Source organism: Canis aureus, chromosome 11 (assembly GCF_053574225.1).
Source record: "Canis aureus isolate CA01 chromosome 11, VMU_Caureus_v.1.0, whole genome shotgun sequence".
Taxonomy (NCBI): domain Eukaryota; kingdom Metazoa; phylum Chordata; class Mammalia; order Carnivora; family Canidae; genus Canis; species Canis aureus.
In genome coordinates, this window is record NC_135621.1 from 11,202,684 (window position 1) to 11,224,932 (window position 22,249).

The 22,249-nt window shown below is 38.2% G+C and overlaps 1 protein-coding gene across 22 annotated transcripts in view; it reads right to left on the bottom strand.

Moving 5' to 3' along the window:
• GRIP1 (glutamate receptor interacting protein 1) overlaps nucleotides 1-22,249 on the bottom strand; it is a 664,081-nt gene that overhangs the window by 201,702 nt on the left and 440,130 nt on the right. The window contains exon 1 of one of the 22 annotated variants that reach the window (XM_077913733.1): nucleotides 2,770-2,788. The exons of the other annotated variants lie outside the window; for them this stretch is intronic. Coding sequence (XP_077769859.1) covers nucleotides 2,770-2,773 — 4 coding nt within the window. The 5' untranslated portion in view covers nucleotides 2,774-2,788. Of the gene's footprint in view, nucleotides 1-2,769; nucleotides 2,789-22,249 lie in introns of those variants that run through there. 22 annotated transcript variants of the gene reach the window in all.

Genomic DNA, 22,249 nt, shown 5'->3' on the forward strand with positions numbered 1-22,249 from the left:
GCCTCTTAGGATTCTGATCTTGGTAAAATGCCATCTCTTCATCCTTGGGCATCCTTTCCCAATTTAGCGCTCTCTTCCCAGCCATGCTCTATGCCTTAGCTAATTTTTACTTCTTTTCTAATACTTAGAACTATCAGCAATGTCTGTTTATTTACTTGTCTGGTGTCTATTTCCTCCACCAGAATATGAACTGCCTGTGAGCAAGAGCTTTGAGTATAGTCTACGTGTCTTACTTAGCACATAGGAGGTATTTGTTGAATATTTTGAATGTATTCCTGACCAACATATATACATAATGATGTATAGAGAGACCATATGATAAAGCCAAACATAGCAACTAAAATCCTTTATAATAATTTAAAATAATGAAATCATGCTCTTGGGAAGGACCTTAGAAATTATAGGGCAACCTTCTTACCTTACAATTTCCTGAGGATCAGAGAGGGTCAGTGAGCCACTAAAAGTGCACAAAGTGAGAGAGAGGCAGAGTCAGGCCTGGCCAGGTCCCTAGATTTGCAACATCAAATACAGTGGGCTGGTCCTTATCATATATTACACATGAGCAATTGTATAGAACTCATGGACAACACAAGAAACCACAAATTCTGCATCAAAATACATGCCCACTATGCACCAGTAAAAGTATAATTTTTAACAAATTTTTAAAAGATTTTATTTATTTATTTGAGGCAGAGAGAGAGAGAGAGAGGAGTCCAGAGAGAGAGAGAGAGAGAGAGAGAGAGAGAGTGAGAGGAAGAAGCAGATTCCCCAATAAGCAGAGAGCCCAATGTGGGGCTTGATCCCAGGACCCTGAGATCATGACCTGAGCTGAAGGCAGATGCTTAACCAACTGAGCCACCCAGGTGCCCCAGTAAATGTATGATTTTGAAGCATAAATTTGATTTATTTTAAATGAATATGCTAGTGTTCATAATAAGTGGTAATCTTTCAATTAAAAGTATGCTCACATTAGAATTTAGAATATTTTTTTCGGGGACCACTGAATGACATGTCTCTAGGAATATGACCAGGCAAGTTTTAACTCACACTTTTTTTTTCTCCCCATAAATGTCTATAAATATTACTTCCCGAAATCTTCATACTGCATCTCACTGTCTGGATGGCTTTAGTTAAGAGACACAATGATGTATATAATTCAGCCCTTTTGAGTGCCCAGGGATTTAATAAAATTGAGAAAGGCCTATACTACTTAAAATTTTTGAGATAATTGGCATTTTTTTCCTGTAATGAAATATTGAAATGGGGTTACCCAAATTATGGAATACTTGAAATATTTATATTGAACAAAATAACCTGTTAACCTCCAGAGAGTGCCTTATAGTTAGTTATAGGATTTGTAAAATATGTTTATCTTTCATGCATTTAGAGCTCTGCGATCTACTGCAGAGACATACATTGTAAAATTGTAAAAGGAACACCTACTCCTTGCAATGCTGTCCATGAATCTCTGGGACATGTATATACAAATAATAGTAAAAAAATATCTAAGTTTGAAGTTCTTTATAAAAGTGAGATCTGCCTAAGCCAAGTAGCCCTTTTAGCACCCATGACAGGCTCGTATATCTGACTTTCTTTGCTTTCTATCTTCATTCTAACCACAAACAAGAGGTTTGGGGAGAGGATGGTGGGGGATGGAGGAGACATTAGCCACACAACACAGCTACAATCAAGTGTACAAAAAAGTGAGGGAGGGACAGAACATTTTTGTCTCAGAACTTGAAAACCAACCAACAGAATAAGTAAAAGTAACTGCTGTGACTGTCTGCATCTCTCTCTACCCACTCTCCCAATTCTCGGGGAAAATGAGTGGCTGTTTGGGATTTACAGTCACCGTGACCTAATCTCAAATGAGGACAATCTGCTCTGGCCAAATCCTGACATGCACATTCCAGACATGGATTGAAATTAAAGCAAAATGCCTATTTATTAAAATAAATCCCAAAAGGCCTTATTAGAGTTACAGATGGGTATCTTGAAAGTTTCTGAAGAGCAAGTCACAGGAGAAGTGAAACCAAACTTGTCTCCTCAAGAGTTAGGGAAGAATTTGACAAGCAATGGGTAGAAAGGTGTGTTTGTGTGTGTTTGTGTGTGTTTGTGTGTGTTTGTGTGTGTGTGTTTGGGAGGTGGAGATATAGTCTGAGGTGTCTTCCAACTTCAGAAACCAGCTCTACAGCAGGAGTAGGAGATACACCAGCTTTAATTATTCAAAGAAACCCCCACCTCAGATCTGGCTCTTTCCTTCACCTAGCCAAAGGAAAAAAATGCTTGTAAACCACTGCAGTGGTGGTCCTATTCCTCTTTTTTTTTTTTTAAATGACATTATCCATCTAATAAGCTTTAGTTCCCAACTGTTTTTACAAGAATGATGTTTAATCAAAGCTAATGATATCAGAATACTTGAATCATCACATGAATTAATTGAGCAATATGAATGCTTCATCACATTCTCTTTTTATTTCTTTCAATATTAATTAGAATAATTTCCCAAAGAAAGTGGAAGTCCCAGGGATGACTTGGATATCCAATGTTTTTCTGCTCACAATGGGCATATTCTCAAGTCTGACAGGCCACAGAGAGACTGGTTTTAGTTAGAGATCAGTTCCTAAGATTTGCCCAAATCTGGGATATTTACATGTATTTGATTTTAACACACTATAACCCAAGGCCAGTAGAAAAAATGGACTGCGATATTAACAGAAATTCACAGAAAAGGAAATAGTAAAGGTAAAAAAAGTTGTTCAAACTTACTCATAAGAAATGCAAATTAAAGCCATATGAAATACCCTTTTTTTTCATTTCCCAGATTAGCAAAATCCTCCAAGTTGGATAACATACATATTGGTGAGGCTGTGGGGAAACAGAAACTGTCACACATGGTAGGTGGAAATATGATCCAGTATAACATTGGAAGAGGTCATTTTGACATTATTTAACAATATTATAAATGCATATACCCTCTGGCCCAGATTTCTACTAATGTGATTTAACAGATATACTTATGTATGTATAAAATAATATATGCAAAAGGATATTCATTACAGTAACTTCATAATAGCAAAATACTGGAAACAACTTACTTGTTCACAAATGAGGGACTAGTTAAATAAATTAGAATGTACCCATACAGAAAATTACCGTCCAGCTATAAATAATGATAAATCACTTCTTATGCCAATATGGAAAGGTTCCCAAGATTATTTTTTCAGTGAAAAAAGCACATACAGAACAGTGTGCACAGAAAGCAATGTTTTGTTTTATAAAGGAAAGTTATGAATATGAATTCATATTTGCTTATATTTGCATAAAGAACATCTGGAGAAATTCTAAGAAACGAATAAGCATGATTTTCATTTTGTGTATGTTGTGGTGGGACCGGGTTGGCTGGGGGTTATGGAAGAGAGTGAATTTTTTCACTATATGCCTTTTTATATGTTTTTTTTGTGTTTCAAGCCATCTGGTTATACCAGAAACTACCTATTTACCGATTAAAAAAAAAAAACAACAAAGTATAATTGATTAAAATGTTACAATTTCTAGTCTTCCAAAAATACATTCCATCTATATCACTGAATACACTTAAATTTTTCTCTGGCAGCTTTCTTTGTCAAGGAAGAGTCTTCTAAATACCAGAAGATAAACATTAAAGACATTTCAGGAGTGCACGTGCATAATGAAACACTTCTAAAGATCTACTAATGCTTAGTGAATTAAGTTTCTCGAGAATTAGGATTGATTAAATGTCATATTTGTAAAACAATCAGGCACTAAAGCTTCTTGGATGGAGACCAACTGAAAAAAGGCAAGCACCACTATCATCTGGACTAAAAGACAAAAACACGACAGTTCAGTGGCTATCACATGTCATCTTGGCGAAATAAATTAAAAACCTGCTTATTTTTTTATAGGTCTCTAACTCTGGGAAGTTAAAACTCCTATAGCTCTAGTACTCTCAACAAATGATGTTCAGGCCCCTATGAACCAATAATCTTTGAAATATTCACATCTGAGACTAAAGGGCATTTCTTCTGAATTGTTGTTGCAGTTATTTGAGGTCTTGCCTGGATAATTAAAACACAGCAAGAACCCAAGGTACCCATATCAAGACAGAAGACAAAATAACATAGACTAATATGCACACATTAAATTCAAAGGAAATACTGTGAATAGAGAAACAGTTCAGGAGCCACAGGGCAGGATGTACTATATGTAAGGGTCATATTTCTCTTTTAGAAAGCAACCAAAAAATTACATAAAGCATGCTTAAAAGGACTCATCACAGTCACAATTCACAATTTTCAAATGACACATGGAGAAGTACGTAGTGGATCACAGGACTGAATGGGCCAATGTGAAGTAGGGAAAAATAGACCTAAGGAGAGGAAGCCACCATGGGTGGTTTTCTTGGTCTGCCTGAATCAAGAGTACACATCAGGGATCGTTTGCTTTCTTCTTGGTGGCACCTTTGACAAAAATAGCAGCTCACGGTGTTCGTACGCAAGACACCCTTCAAAAAGAACAGAGCAAGAAGCTTCTAGCATTTGCTATGTATTGGTTCATGGGAAGAAGAGCAATAAATGAACACTGAAGGGGAAATCGATAGAGACAATAAAATGGCCAAAACGTCAGACTTTTTTCATTTTTGCCTGCTTTGTCCTAGAAAATCAGAAGAAGATTAAAAACAACAACAACAACAAAGAGTTGAGGGTAATTACCAAGCAATAGCCTTCTCAAAAAGCAATAGCCTTAAAAAGCAGGTGACTAATTTTATTCTCCAGTGAAAGAGCAAACATCTGAGGAGAAATCTATAGGTACAGAAGAGAGAAAAGCAGGAGATTAAAAAGTACTACTATATGGTTTTGATTGTTGAAGGAGGAGTAAAAGTCATTCATTGCTTGGGGTGGACATTGCTGCCTCTTACAGAACCTCTAATAGAAATGACTCTTAGTTAGAAAGCACTTTACAGATTTTGTGCCATTTTACAGCCATTCTTCCATTTGATGAGCCAGTATTATCCTCCCTGTAGGGGAGAGAGAGAGGAGAGAGAGAGAGAGAGAGAGAGAGAGAGAGCGCGCGCAAAGCTCAAAGGCTTTAAGCTAACCTGCACAAATTTGCCCACGTAAGTAAGAAAGTAGAGGAACAGATTCAAACTCAGTTCACGACTCCTCAAATCCTGAGCTCTGTGCTCCACAGATCCTCAAGGACACGTGCAACTAATGGTGCCCCAGTAGCCTTTGCAAAAATGAGGCATTCCATTCCCCTCCAGAGGAACCAGCCAGGGACCGGCTGTATTTTGACAAGTCTGTGCCAATGGTGTGCTGGGGGAGCTCTCAAAAATGGGTTCAGTGTTAGTTACAAAGACACATTGATTCATTGTCACCATCCAGGATCCTCCATTCCCTGCCCCCTTAAAGGCCAATACAATTTTGAGCCAAGAGTTGAGCAAGGAATTGATTTTCCTTTGAATTCAAATTCCTGAGAAGGCTGCTCTGGAAAGCCGGGGAAGCTTCGCTCTCACCTTCTGGACATTCTACTTCAATATCAGACAGATGTTAACAATTAGAGATGTTCAAAGAACAATAAACAATTAAGGAGCCAGCATGATTGATCTCACACTCCACGTAAGTGCTCTCGGAGGATACTGTGCCTTTCGTGAGAGCAAGAACAGCAATAAGACTTTCACGATGCTGCGGATGAGTGCTTTTAAAAAATTTTGGTCTTCTCCTGACCTCCCCTTCCTCCCTCCCCTCCTGCCACCCCCCACCCAAAGCCCCTTTGACTCTTCAGCTGGGGAAGGTGGAGAAACGGGCTGCTGCCTCATCAGAAATTAAGAGTTGGGTGGTAGACGTTCTTTTGAAGTTTGGAAGCTGGAGCATGAGGTTATTCACTCAGAACATCTCTAATTGGCTCAGATTTACACACTCCCAAAGTCCCAAAGGCAGCAAGTAGATACTGGGTGAAATAAAAAATTCAAAGAGATTATTGTATTTAGAAAAGTTTTATCTTTGGGAAAATGTTTTACGAATTGCAAGGCATGGTAGTTCCATTAATATTTTTTGATACTGTGGTAAAATATACACAACATAAAGTTTACCCCCTTCCTCATTTTTAAGCGTACAGCTTAGTGGCCTTAAGTACATTTCTAATGTGGTACAGCTAACAGCCACCATTCACCTCCACAATGCTTTGCATCTTGCAAAACTGAAAGCATAACACCCTTTAAGCAATACCTTCCTATTGCACCTTCCCCTCAGCCCTTGGTGACCTCTACTCTACTCTCTCTCCAAGACTTTGCCTTTTCTGGGACATCAGAGAAGTGGAATCACACAATATTTGTCCCTTTACATCTGGCTCATTTCACCTAGTGTAAGGTCTTCAAGGTTCACCTGTGTTTTTGTATATTATCATAATTCCATTCCTTTTTGTGGCTGGATAATACCTCCTTGTATGGATAGACCACATTTGGTTTATCCATTCATCCGCTGATGGGCATTTGGGCTGTGGCCACCTTTTGGTTATTGTAATAACGCTGCTATGAACGGTGGTAATCAAGTATCGGTTCAAGCCCCTGTTTTCAATTCTTTTGGGTATATTCCTAAGAGTGAAATGGCTGGATCATATGGTAATTCTACGTTTACCTTTTTAAGGAACTCAAACCATTTTCCACAGTGACTGCACTATTCTATATTCCCACTAATAATGCAAAAAAATTCCATTTCCTCCACATCCTTGCCAATATTTGATATTTATAATTTCCATTGTTTTTTGTTTTGTTTGAATTTTTTTAGATTAAAAGAGATTTATTTTTTATTTTATTTTTTTATCATACTTACAATTTACTTAATAAGAATTCAACCATATGCACCAAGACACTCCTCCAAAAAAGCCATAGTGAAATTAGTGAAATAAGTTAGTGAAAAGTTAGTGAAATTAGAAATACTGTAAAATCATATTTTACATATATGTATAACATTCTGTTTATACATTTATGTATATGAACACATAATAGCATGTGTTATCAGAGTTTTACACAAAGCTACATAACTGCATCTTATGAGCAAATGCAGAGATTTATTTTTTAATTTAATTTTTTTGGTATATTTTTTTAATTGGAGTTCGATTTGCCAACATAGAGCATAACATATGTTTTGTTTGAATTTTTAAAAAACACTTTTAAATTTTTACTTATTTATTTATGAGAGAGAGAGAGAGTGAGAGAGCATGAGCAGGGGGGAGAGGGAGAAGCAGGCTTCCTACCGAGCTGGGAGCCTGACATAGGGCTTGATCCCAGGACCCTGGGTTCATGACCTGAGCTGAAGGCAGACACTTAACTGAGCCACGCAGGTGCTCCTGGTTTTGATTTTGGATAATAACCATCCTAATGGGCATGAGGGGGTATTTCTTTGCAGTTTTAATTTTATTTCCTTGATGATTAGCAATGTTGAGTATCATTTCTTGCACTTAAAGGCCATATTTATATTTTATTTGGAGAAATGTCTTTTCAAGTACTTTGCCCATTTTTTCCACCATATCATCATTTTTAATGTCCAATGTTTATAATATGAGGGCCGGGGCATTCTCCTCAACTCAAGTTTATAAATTTTCAATTGGCTTGTGAGGCCAATAGGGATACTTCTTGTCTAATTTGGTTTCTGGGAAGACTTCATTCAGGTCCTCAATGGTCATCTGATCAAATGGAATTATGTTCTTCATCTTCTCCAGCTCTTTTTCATATTCTTCAATCCTGGCCTTTGAGAGGGACAAAAACTCAGCACAGCTTTTCACATCTTCTTTTTCCTCAGCATCCACCTGGACGTGTATTTATCCTCTGGCACAGGAAACTTCAGGGCATTAAACTTCTTCTCAAAGTCATCTACCAAGCCAGCCTTTGCCACATTAGCCTTGTAGTAAGCCCAGTCGATAGCAGGTGGTTTCTCAGGAAGAGTAGCCAACCTGGAGGTAAGCATCTCATTCCAGGATTTCAGGGAGTTGGCAATAGCCTTCTGGTTTCGGGGTATGATCTCCCCAAAAGCTACCCAGTCAATGGTTTTAGAGCAAGTTTTTGCCCAGCCATCTTGAGATCTTCGTGATGACCAGACAGACCCTAGGCCGGGAGCCCAAGTCTTTCCTGTGTCACCTCTGCTGCCAGGAGGACCTGGAGCTGGACTCGGACAAGGTGCGCCCCGCCCTCGGGTGCGCCCCCCCCTTTGCCCATTTTTGAATTGGGTTGGATTTTATTGTTTTTGTTGCTCTTGAGTTGTAGGAGTTCCTTCTGTATTTTGGAATATATTAATCCCTTATCAGATATATGATTTGCAAATATTTTCTCTCATTCTCTAGGTTGTCTTATCACTCTGTTGACAGTGTCTTTTGACACAAAAGTTTTTTTTTTTTTAAGATTTTATCTATTTATTCATGAGAGACATAGAGAGAGAGGTGGAGACACAGGCAGAGGGAGAAGCAGGCTCCATGCAGGCAGCCTGATGTGGGACTTGATCCCGGGTCTCCAGGATCACACCCTGAGCCAAAAGCAGGGGCTAAACCGCTGAGTCACCCAGGGATCCTCCACAAATTTTTTAATTTTGTTGGATTCTCATTTATATGTTTTTCTTATGACTGTGTTTTTGATGTCATACCCAAGAAATCAATGTAGTGATTCCATTTGTTCCGTCTCTGATACCATTTTGGCAGCATTCTTGGATTACTTTACAAGCCACCTACAATAAATTTATTTATTCCCAAATAAACTCTAAAGAAATATGATGTGATAGGCTAAGGAGCAAAAGATGCTGGGTGACTTCAAATTGGTTCCCAATTATCCTTAAGGTTCAAACTGTATGGCTTTGGTTTCCCTTCATGGTCTGATCCCTGCCTACTTCTTTAGCCTCCTCTGACCCTTATCATCTAACTTCAGTAATCTTGAATTCCTTGTGCTCTGGAATATTCTATATATGTCCTCTTACCTGCCTAACTTTTTTTAAAAGATCATTTATTTATTTATTCATGAGAGACACAAACACAGAGGCAGAGACACAGGCAGAGAGAGAAGCATGGAGAGAAGCTCCATGCAGGGAGCACGATGCTGGACTCAATCCCAGGACCCCAGGATCATGACCTGAGCTGAAGGCAGATGCTCAACCACTGAGCCACCCAGGTGCCCCTTACCTGCCTAACTTATACTCATCCTTCAAGTTAACCCAATCAGCACTTCTCCCAGGAAGTATCCCATGATCTGTCCCCATTTCCAGCCAGCTTCTATCCGGCCAGGGGGTTGATGTGCTAGCTTTGAGATCCTATGGCATTCCATATGGTACCTATCACAGGATTTACTATATAGAATTATTATTTATTTAGCTCCAATCCCCTCTAGATCAGAAGTTCCATGAGGACAGTAGCCACATTGATAACTTATTTTTACCACTATATCCTAAGTATCTAGAGTAATCCCTGGTAAATAGTAGATGCTCAGTAAATATATTTTTTTTTTTGCTCTTTTTTTTTTTTTTTTATTTTTTTTTTTTTTTTTTATTGGTGTTCAATTTACTAACATACAGAATAACACCCAGTGCCCGTCACCCATTCACTCCCACCCCCCGCCCTCCTCCCCTTCTACCACCCCTAGTTCGTTTCCCAGAGTTAGCAGTCTTTATGTTCTGTCTCCCTTTCTGATATTTCCCACACATTTCTTCTCCCTTCCCTTATTTTCCCTTTCACTATTATTTATATTCCCCAAATGAATGAGAACATATAATGTTTGTCCTTCTCCGACTGACTTACTTCACTCAGCATAATACCCTCCAGTTCCATCCACGTTGAAGCAAATGGTGGGTATTTGTCATTTCTAATAGCTGAGTAATATTCCATTGTATACATAAACCACATCTTCTTTATCCATTCATCTTTCGTTGGACACCGAGGCTCCTTCCACAGTTTGGCTATTGTGGCCATTGCTGCTAGAAACATCGGGGTGCAGGTGTCCCAGCGTTTCATTGCATTTGTATCTTTGGGGTAAATCCCCAACAGTGCAATTGCTGGGTCGTAGGGCAGGTATATTTTTAACTGTTTGAGGAACCTCCACACAGTTTTCCACAGTGGCTGCACCAGTTCACATTCCCACCAACAGTGTAAGAGGGTTCCCTTTTCTCCACATCCTCTCCAACATTTGTTGTTTCCTGCCTTGTTAATTTTTCCCATTCTCACTGGTGTGAGGTGGTATCTCATTGTGGTTTTGATTTGTATTTCCCTGATGGCAAGTGATGCAGAGCATTTTCTCATGTGTATGTTGGCCATGTCTATGTCTTCTTCTGTGAGATTTCTGTTCATGTCTTTTGCCCATTTCATGATTGGATTGTTTGTTTCTTTGGTGTTGAGTTTAATAAGTTCTTTATAGATCTTGGAAACTAGCCCTTTATCTGATATGTCATTTGCAAATATCTTCTCCCATTCTGTAGGTTGTCTTTGAGTTTTGTTGACTGTATCCTTTGCTGTGCAAAAGCTTCTTATCTTGATGAAGTCCCAATAGTTCATTTTTGCTTTTGTTTCTTTTGCCTTCGTGGATGTGTCTTGCAAGAAGTTACTATGGCCGAGTTCAAAAAGGGTGTTGCCTGTGTTCTTCTCTAGGATTTTGATGGAATCTTGTTTCACATTTAGATCTTTCATCCATTTTGAGTTTATCTTTGTGTATGGTGAAAGAGAGTGGTCTAGTTTCATTCTTCTGCATGTGGATGTCCAATTTTCCCAGCACCATTTATTGAAGAGACTGTCTTTCTTCCAATGGGTAGTCTTTCCTCCTTTATCGAATATTAGTTGCCCATAAAGTTCAGGGTCCACTTCTGGATTCTCTACTCTGTTCCACTGATCTATGTGTCTGTTTTTGTGCCAGTACCACACTGTCTTGATGACCACAGCTTTGTAGTACAACCTGAAATCTGGCATTGTGATGCCCCCAGATATGGTTTTCTTTTTTAAAATTCCCCTGGCTATTCGGGGTCTTTTCTGATTCCACACAAATCTTAAAATAATTTGTTCTAACTCTCTGAAGAAAGTCCATGGTATTTTGATAGGGATTGCATTAAACGTGTATATTGCCCTGGGTAACATTGACATTTTCACAATATTAATTCTGCCAATCCATGAGCATGGAATATTTTTCCATCTCTTTGTGTCTTCCTCAATTTCTTTCAGAAGTGTTCTATAGTTTTGAGGGTATAGATCCTTTACATCTTTGGTGAGGTTTATTCCTAGGTATCTTATGCTTTTGGGTGCAATTGTAAATGGGATTGACTCCTTAATTTCTCTTTCTTCAGTCTCATTGTTAGTGTATAGAAATGCCACTGACTTCTGGGCATTGATTTTGTATCCTGCCACGCTACCGAATTGCTGTATGAGTTCTAGCTCTTTTTTTTTTGCTCAGTAAATATCTGATGAATGAATGAATAAACCAGATCAACAGCTTTTCCAACCTAGTGTTCTGTTTTTAGCAGTAATCTGTTCGCAAGGAGGCGTAAAATTTAAAGATATACCCAAATATCCCTATTTTTCAAGAATTTCCTCTCTGTGAAGTTTATCTAATAAATCCTTAAGTGCTTTTAAAAACATTAATTCATTTCATCTTCATAACAGTCTGATGAGGTAGGTTTTATCTGCCATTTCCAGGGAATTAAGTAAGAGCAAAGAGATGTTTAGTAACTTGCCTATGGTCACATAACTACTAACTGGGCTTGTGTCCATTCAGAGTTATTACCCTGTACCATCTCTTGGTCGTGGTTAAGTTCCAACTAAATGTGAAACAATATATGCTGGAACATTTCAGACTTACAAGGATGGCCAAGTTCATGATATTTGTGGTATTGTAAACTTGGCTCACATCCTCCTCAGATTTATGGTCCGATTTACTCTGCAGGAACCCCAACTTTCCTGACTGGTACTAACTTATACCTGTCAACTCTTCACTCTTTTAACCTCCTCTCTCAGAACCTGAGCTCACTTCCTCATTCCTTCTGGAGGCTCAGCTGCTGGAAGCATTGCAAGTAAAGGTGGACCGTATTATTTTCAGGATTAAAAACAAAATTTCTTAGTTTCTGGTACTTCTTTGTTTTCAATTTTATCAAAGTATTCAAACAACTAGGTACAATGACCTTACATTCTTTTTTTAATCTCAGCTCTGATAGCATGTCAGCTTACCACTTTAAGGGATATTTGAACTATTTTATTTTGAATTTATTATCTTTTGGTTGCTTCAGTAAAACTAATCTTCAGCCACATTATTATTATTATTACACAGCAAGGTATCTCTTTAAAGAGAGTTCCTCCATCCCCTCCTTTCTTCCTCATTCATTCATCTGTCCAACTACTGACTTAGCACTTTCAAGGTGCCAGGCACTGTGTTAGATGATGGAAATATAACTTTTACCCTGAAGAAGCCAGTGTTTTTCCCATTAAAAAGGTTTGTCCAATACCATGCAAGTCAAATAATTCTACTATTTTGGAAGAAAATAAGTGATTACAATGGCTCCTCTTTTTCCGTATTCATATTTTCCTCTCAAAAGGCTAGAATGCAGTTGCATAGAGGTCAGTACTGTTATCTCGTTTTGAATAATTAAACAAAACATCTCATTTCAGAAAGTACAAAAATATATACCAAGATGATTTGCAACTCTAAGTATATAATAGATAGCTATAGTTAAGAGTTAATCTCCTTAAAGAGAGAAAAAATTAGAGGTAAAACATTTTAAGGCAAGATGGATATATTAGAAATTTATCATTGGGTAGACTGCAAAACATCTCTTGCATCTGAGTAATAAATATAATTTATTGATTCTCTCTGAATACTAGAGAAATAAAGCATGTAAAATAATCATTTATGCTAAGGACATACAGTAAAGAATCAAAATTATTCTCTGCAGCAAGCACTAGGCTGATGGTTAATAGCACATACATTCATTTTTATACCTCTTGCCCTTTTTAATATATCTCTAAGGAAAGACAGTGGTTATTATTTGGTTTTCCCCATGTGAAATTTCTCATATAGTGCAGTAAATCTTTAAAAGTTACGTGAGAAGTACATTTTTCTTTCAGGATTCTCATTCATAGTTAAGAATGCTTGGGGGTATATTTCATTTACCATGGACAACATTTCCAATTTAACTTGTTCCAGAGAATGTAACATTTGCAGCTAATTTCCAACATAACATTTAGAAATAGCTCAAAGTGAAAACCCATTATTGGTTTTTGCCATGTTTAAAAGCCAAATGCAAATGAAAACCAAGGCAAGACTATATTTTACTTTTCGATCATATATTTCAGTTGCTTTTCCAGAAAACTGGGTTTGGTCTAAATGGTAAGTTTGTAATGTCATTCTTTAACACACAAGTCAGGAGGGTCTCAAGAAGGAAGGGACCTATTGTTAACATCTGTCATGACCTTATATTTAGGAATCTGCCGTTTGAAGACAGAACTTCAAACGACCAGATAGGTGACCATCTCCTCTAAATCACATGTATTATATTAGCTCCATTTTTTCTTAACTACTATAGTTCAGATCCTGGAGTTTCTATTTCTAGAAGCTTCTCATTATGAATAACTTTCATTATGTTTTACCCAAACTGAACTGACCCTGTTGTGGCTCATGCATCCTACTTGCAAATGGACAGATTTTCACATATGGACTTTCCCGCATGAACTGAAGACCAGTAGGTCTTATGACATTCTTTCTGAGCATTTATGATGTTAAAAATCATTACACTAATTTTCAAAGAGGCTCATAATAAAATATTGACAAATTTAGATAGAAATATATTCATTTGAACTATTATATAAAGAAACCATACTTGGTATTAGTGATTTTAAAAAAGTGATTACCCTCTGACAATATGCATAAAATGGAGAAATTCAAAGTGATGGAATTAACCTTGGAGTCTGAGGCAATATATAGCTTTATAACTGTTAGAGTATAATGGAAAGTGTTACTGAGGTGGAAAAATCTTGCAAACATATATTTTAGATGGAGCTTCTAAAAGAGAATAAGTTTAAGATAGCCTATCAAATTTGAGGACTTGGGGACTATACAGATAAAAGTTTGCTAAAGATATAAATAGCATAAAGAGTATACAAAGAAATTTGCAAGTGTCCCCCATATAGGATTCAACAAATATTTATTTCATGCCTGCTAAAAATTTCAGATACAGAGTTCTGAGAGGGAGGAAGGAAGTACCATGGGGTAGGGAATGCCTCTCTGTGAAGGTAACATGTGCTGAGATTCAAATGAAGACAAGGAGCCAGCCCCACCTCTGCAGAGGAGGGCTCCAGGCAAAGGCAAGAGCAAACACATCAGTCTCAAGTGTCCATTAAAAGTATATTTATTTTTAAAACCAAATGCTAAAAGCATCAAACAAAAGTTCAGTGACAAATTAATGTATCCCCAGAGATCATATATATATTGTGTACTGATAAAATATATGTATCCATATGTACACACACACACACGTATATAGACATATATGTATACCAAATGCGTGTATGCAAATAAAGAAAATTGAAAGCAAATTTCTCAGATGTTTTAAATATGAGCCAGCAGAAGTAAGAGTGGCTGATTAGCCCATATCCTGAAAACATTTCGCTGACATTTGTCCTAATACATCTTGCCTTGTCCTTAGTTCTCTTAGCCTCTTCTTTCTACCAGCGCCTCATGCTCTGTTCCCCTCTCCTGAGAGCTGGGGAAGCTGAGAAAGCCTACTGTCTCGATGAAAAAGAGGTAATAGTCAGGGTCACAAACCCACGTTTCACAGGTCTGGAAATGAGCACAGTTTCCTGATGAGACGGGGCACTGCTTTCTTCTATGGAGGGGACTCTGCAGGTGGCAAAAAAGAAAGGGCACTGAGCCGGGACACCCAGGGACTTGGCATGGATGCTATTTTGCCAGGATTCATGCTCTTGTGCTCTCTGACCATCTCTGCCTGGTCCAAGCAATTCATTTGCATGGACATTAAGCTCCAAATGTCATTGCACACTGTGCCTTCCCATTTTCTAACCACAGGTGCTTACAGATCAGGCTCTTGCTCAACCTGCCACTGGCTGCTAAGCCATTATCTGTCCTACAGAGCATTGGGACAGCTGTACTCTTTCCTGTGATAAAGGATACTTAGATGTTCTTTGTCATCACTCGGGGACAGCTCAACAACTGACACTGTATTACTTTTGGTCTTCATTAGATGGTTTCTTTGTGGCAGAGATCAGCATCTCCTTTGAGGACGTTATATTTCTGTACCGGGAAGAAGACTGCAACCCAGAAATCTAACCACAATCACCAAGTCCCTCAAATCTGTTATCTTGGACTAACAGACTCCTAACTGGTTTTCCTGACTCTTCTTCAATGGTCAGACCTCTTTATTTTTATTTTTATTTTTTTTTAATTTTTACTTACTTATGATAGTCACACACAGAGAGAGAGAGAGAGAGAGAGAGGCAGAGACATAGGCAGAGGGAGAAGCAGGCTCCATGCACCAGGAGCCCGACGTGGGATTCGATCCCGGGTCTCCAGGATCGCACCCTGGGCCAAAGGCAGGCGCTAAACCGCTGCGCCACCCAGGGATCCCAATGGTCAGACCTCTAAATGTAAAACCAAATGAAAATGTCACTTCACTTGCTTATTCACTCATTGTTCAAGAAATAGCCATCCATATCTACCGAATATCATGTGTCAAGCACATGTCTTGCCAGTTTCAAAGTGACCGTGTCAGGATTCGTAGTAGTCAGAGAAGGATGAGTCGGGTAGGATACTACAGGGAACAAGGGATGTTTTTGTCTAATTAGCAGCCATTTCTCCCTTTATTAGCACCTTCTGATGCACAGATAGAGAAATACATATGGATACATCTATTTATCATCTCTCTCTCTCCCTCTCCCTCTCTCTCTCATCTATCATCTATCTCTCCACATTTAGATCTACTTGTGCCCCAAAGCTCTAAGGCCAATCATAGAAACACCGACAAATCGGGACCCCTGGGTGGCTCAGTGGTTGATCTACCTTCAGCTCAGAGCGTGATCCTGGGGTCCTAAGATCGAGTCCTACATCAGGCTCCCCGCAGGGAGCCTGCCTCTCCCTATGCTCATGTCTCTACCTCTCTTTGTATCTCTCATGAATAAATAAAATCTAAAAAAAAAAAAAACCACAAAATGAGCACTGAGAAGGAAGCAACCAGTTCCACCTGGAGCAGCTGGGGAAATGCAGTCACCTGGCACCTATTTTTCACTATTTCTTCAAATGTCACCTCTTCAGGGAAGACTTTCCTTCTCCCCAGAAGGATTACTTGCTTCATTTTACTTCGTTCTGAACAGATTATGAGGTCGCAGACACCAGAGAGCATTGCCTCGGTCATATTTATACCTCCTAGTGCTTAGCATGCTGCCTTGTTAGACTGGGTATAGACCATGCCCTCAACAAAAACTCCTCGAGTATCTCTATGTCCCCAGCCCTAAGTGAAGGAGTGGAAGGCTGGCCCTGCACTTGAGGAATTCACCAGCATAACTAACATGTACAGAGTACTGGCCTTCAGAAAGAAACCTAAAATAACTTGTTCTATTTCTCATTTCCCCCTCCTCTCCATGTCCTTTGCTGTCTCCATACATAGTTAACTCCTCATCAGAGCTTAATACCAATTTACCGTGTCACTTTTCAGAGAGCCTTATCAGCTACCTTGTTACATGGTCTTAAAATATTTTGTATTTCTTCTTTACATAAAGGAGTTCTTCTTACCCGGGGGGTGATTTTGCTCCCTTCCCCCCCCCTTTTTCTAAGATTTTATTTATTTATTCATGAGAGACACAGATAGAGAGAAAGGCAGAGACCCAGGCAGAGGGAGAAGCAGGCTCCATGCAGGGAGCCCAACGTGGGACTCGTTCCCAGCACTCTAGGGTCACTCCCTGGGCCAAAGGCGGGCGCCAAACCACTGAGCCACCCAGGGATCCCCTTGCTCCCCTTTCCTGAGGACATCTGATGACAGCTAGAGACAGTTTTGATTGGCACTACCAGGAGGGGTGTTGCTCTTGACAGATAAAGGATAGGGATCCTGCTACACATATAACAAAATACAGGACAGCTCCTCACAACAAAGAGTTATCTGGCCCCAAATGTCAGGAGCTTGAGAAACAAGCTTACATAAATCACCACAGTTGAGAACTATTGCTCTACCTTTGTCGTTATGTGATTACTGCATTTCCCCCCACTAAACTCTAGATTCCGAAAAGGTAGGAACAAAGTCTGCTTTACATCATTGTATTCCTAAAGACTCTCAAGTAGTAGGGAGAGTCTTCATTCGTTTGTTGAACATCATCGTCTTTAAAGAAGTGTTAAATCTATTCTCTGAAACAGAATATAGCATTCAAGTAATTTATCCTTTATTGCAAGTATGTATTTTAGCATGCAAAATTAAATTCTCTCTACCCATTTACCATTTCCTAGAAACAAAAGTTGTTGGTTGCATGGCTGTATTTTGGCTTAATCGGGGAGGCTCCATTCCAAAATGAAAATATCCCATATGAAAATGTTTGTTTTAAACTATTAGGAAAATCTTGGAAGGTTGACAAGATGTATAAAATGTATGGCTCTGGCTGCAGTAATGCTTCATACTTTGCAGCACATAGAACGGACAAGCCTCAGTGACACAATGGCAGGAAGCCTAACATGCAACATGACCAGCAAGTCACTGACTTAGCAGAGTGGCATCATAAAAATATCCCTGAAATAAGTGATAATATAGATTCCTATACTTCATAACTGCCACCTAGTAATAATAAACTTGGATTCTACTGAGCTGTGTCTTCAATGACTGGTAGGTAGATCTCTAAACCCTCTAATTATAATCTTGAGTCATAATATTTGCTTTAAAGCTGCAACTCAAGTGAACATTCAAATGTGATTTTTATATAAAAGTCAATTTCTGGAAGTCAATTTCTACAATGTAAAAGCATTTGGAAAAGGACTAGGTTAATTATTAAACTGACTCTAAAACAATATACTAAAATACACTACTTTATAAAAATAAAAAGCAACTAGTTTATAAAGGACACCATCCTTAAAAGCATGTTAAATTGCACACTGGACATATTTTTATCCAGAGATATTTACCTTCTCCATGAGGCAGTGAATTATTTAAATATACACAGAACCTTCATTTGAAAGCATGCTAAACCATTCATCTTTTATATTTCCCTGTTGACATTCTGTATGGAAAGAACATTTCAAGATCCTAGTTTCAAATAACACAAGCTTCATTTTGACTTTAAAAAAGGGATTTTTTTTTACCCCTGAAAAATCTCGAGGCTCTGGTGGTCACTCTAACACAGGTCATGGCTTTGGGGCTTTCAGGAACCTTTTCTGCTTTTGTGTTTGGCAACTACACTGTATAAGGTCCTTTTTTTTTGGTTCTGAAGAAGATGTAAAAAAAAAAATTCCAGAATTCTTATCTTCAAATACCAGCTCAGAGCCTCCCTGGATTTGTTTTCTTCTTCTTTCTGCCCTCAAGGTGCTTAAACTCTTGTGATGCAGAAAACTGTGGACTTTAGAGCTCAATTTGTGCAAAAAAAGACATTTTTGAGTGAAAGAATGTATCTCATTTGACAAGTGAGAAAAGTAAGGCTTAGAGAAATTAGTTGAAAACATCTTAAAATAGAGGATGCCTTCCCGCATCTTTTAAGGCTATATGTTCAAGATTTAATTGTTCTAACATTGGACTACAAAGCCCCTGAGGGCAGGGAGCAGAGACTTTTAGGACGGGTCAGTAACATTTTATGAATCACACAGCATGTCTGCTTCTGCATCTCATCACACTTCTAATGCAGTAAAAGATGTTCTCCAATAGATTAAAGTCACTATTGAAGGAGAAATGTCTATCCTTAGGATTTTACTGGGATTGCCATCTAGAGAAAAAAAGGCCAGAAAACATTCCAGCTAAACCAAATTTCCATATATGTTGGCTTCATTTATTATGATAATTGGGAATAGCAGATAAGGAAAGCAAAATTTTCTATTACTGTAGTGATAGTAAGATAATTGGAAAAACTCTATGTCCTTGGTCATGGGCTTGATAGGAAAATCACTGGAGGTGGGGCTATTTTTTATTCATTTTTTGTTCCCCACACAGTATCTTGTACATCCTAGGGCTTAATAAGTATTTGTTCATTGGCTTTGTTTACTGTTTGGATAAAAGGGATATTAAATGTGCTATTCCAATAGAACATGAAAACTTACAAGGAAAAAACAACACTACTTATCCTCAACCTTTTTTTTTTTGCAATGCTAAAGACCTATGTAGTGCAATACTGTTTTTGTTGTAAATTTTTTTTTTTTGCATTTAGTAAAGCATTAGGAAGAAGATTTTACTTTTTCTCTTTTTTTTTAATTAATTAATTAATTTATTTATGATAGTCACACAGAGAGAGAGAGAGAGGCAGAGACACAGGCAGAGGGAGAAGCAGGCTCCATGCACCGGGAGCCCGACGTGGGATTCGATCCCGGGTCTCCAGGATCGCACCCTGGGCCAAAGGCAGGCGCCAAACCGCTGCGCCACTCAGGGATCCCTACTTTTTCTCTTAATATAATGCCATCCACTGTGGTCATCTGACTTTCCATGTAACAAAGGGAAAAGGGCGAATGATACTATCCTTGTCACAATTATGGGAGATGGTTGACAAATTAGAGAATGGTAGTCCCAGCATGTGATTCGGTGATACAAAATTTATATCTAAGCAGAAGACTGTCACAAAGAGCCTTAAGGTCACAGAACTACATCAAAAATGGAATGAACATGTATTAACACTGAATATGTGCCAAGGGCTGGTCCCAAAAGACCAGACAAACACACATGTGATTATTTCCAGAATCCTAGAAACCCATACTTGAATCCAAGGTTTAAAACCATTGTTTAAGATAAATGTACAAATCCCTGCTCTGAATCATTATATATTGATCAAGTGTAACACTCGGAGTTTACGGGAAGCCTATAATCCTTGTGAATTGGTATCAATTCCATTTAACAAATAAGAAAAGGTAAAGCTCAGGGAGGGCAAGTGACTTGCTCAAGGGATGGTAAAGGGTAGGATAAGAAATCTGTCTCTCTAGCAGATATAAGAATGTCTCTAATTTTTTTTTTAAAGTAAGCTCTAAGCCCAACATGGGGCTTGAACTCATGACTCCAAGATCAAGAGTCGCATGCTCTACCAAGTGAACCAGCTGGGCGCCCAACAATGTCTGTAATTTTTAAGATGACTCTATATAAGTGAAGACTCCATCTCAAATGTCAAGAATCAAAAAGGAGAAAGTGGAAAAAGAGGGAACTGGGTGTTTTTATAACTTTTGAATACCTAAAGATGACCACAGCTTTCAGGAAGGACATTAAATTACCACTATCCCCAAATTACAGAGTATTCATTACCTTAAGTTAAATAACGTGCCCAAGGTTTCTTAGCTATAAGTGACCCAGAACTAGAATCAGAATGAGGGAAGTTGTGTTCTGGAGGCCGTGCTATTGGCCACTGTGCTTGTGATGTCTGGTCACACCCTAAGCAGCTCTGGCTTTATCCATCTTTATTGGCAAAGTCCTAAGCTGAAGGTGCCCATGGCAGTGAAATAACATATTGTAAGCACACTTGAGAGTATGATCTTGAAGGAACTCTGAACCTTCAAGTTCAAGAGAGTCAGAGTCTAGGGCAAGCCTCAGATAAATGGGAAGATTCATGTGCATGAGGTTCACATGCTTTCAAAGAGACATGAAACGGTTTAGATTTCCCTTCAAAAATGTTCCATCTTTGCATTTTCCTTTTGCGTTGTGTTATATTTCATTAGGCAACAAAGGCTTCATTTCTTCCGTTCCTGATAATAAGAAGTGATTAATCACAATCACCTGTCACACTTAATTTAGCATTCATTCCATGAAAAGATTTTCCACCAGCGCCCAAGTGAAATTTACATTTTAATGTCCACAGATAAAAAAGTACAGCGGGACGTGTTACGGTTTCTTTTCACTAGGAAAACCATTTTTGAGAATTTAGACTGTTAAATAATCATTTCTTTTATGGGACTAGCTCCAAAGATACATATAAATTTTGAAATCTATAGTATTACTTAGCAATTTTAGTGCTTTACTTTTTGCAGCCGATCATGAAAGCCTTGCTCTTAGAGCCTCCTCTGCAGAGTTGTCTTAATTATGGGGAAATCCCTTTACAAATGGCTCTGCACTTACAGTGCTTCAGCTGGAATCTCATATTGGTTTTATTGGAAATGATGAAAAATTACTCTGCCTGGGACATAGAGTTAAGAATCAGGATTGGAAATGAACTACATTCTTTTAGCTTTAGAAAAATTTGAACTTGTCATATTTCCTTCTAAACAGTTTTTCCCAAGGAGGTTTAATAAAGCAAAAACCTTTTAGAATTCCAGAATCCTAGGGAATTTTTCCAGGTGAAAGGATTATCTGATTCCATCCGTGCATTTAATTGACAAAGAAGTTTCACTCAATTTACAGTGAAAAGAGCCAGGACCAGAAGCCGTGTGTATGGGCTGCCATGGTACTCTTTTTCCTGTGCTTTTCACAGCTCACACAGGTGGGATGGTTCTCTAATCTCAATGACAACAATTTCAGGCTTTCCTCATAGCATTTACAACAGCCTGGCATGTATTATATATTCTTTTGACTATTGCCTTTCTGCCCCAAAGAATATAGGCTCCATGAAGGCAAAGAATTTGTGGCCTCTTAAGGGTATCATATAGTAGGACTTAATAAATACCTATAAATGAGGTTTCACATTTAACAGTAAACATTTCCCTGTCGCTTACATTTTATTTCCTAAAATATCCATGTTTGCTTTAACTACAATTTTAGAAGTTAAATCTCTAAGTAAGTTAAGAAGTCATAAAAGGAGAAAGTAATAAATTCTGCTACATTGACATTAGGGGCTTCCAATTCAACAAAAGTCCACCCTAAAGAAACCGTATATAAGTTTCTCTGTATGAAGAGAAGAAAATTGCCACACACATAACCAGCACAAGATTAGTATCCACAAATAAGTCCTAAAAACCAAAAAGGAAAATAAATCCCAATTACTCATTAGATTAAAAAAATGATAAAAGATACACATGTCTATTTTAAAGAAAAGCAAACACAAATGGCTACTAATGGCCAATAATGACCAATAAAAATAGATCAATATTCAACCTCTTTAGTAATCAGGGAAATAA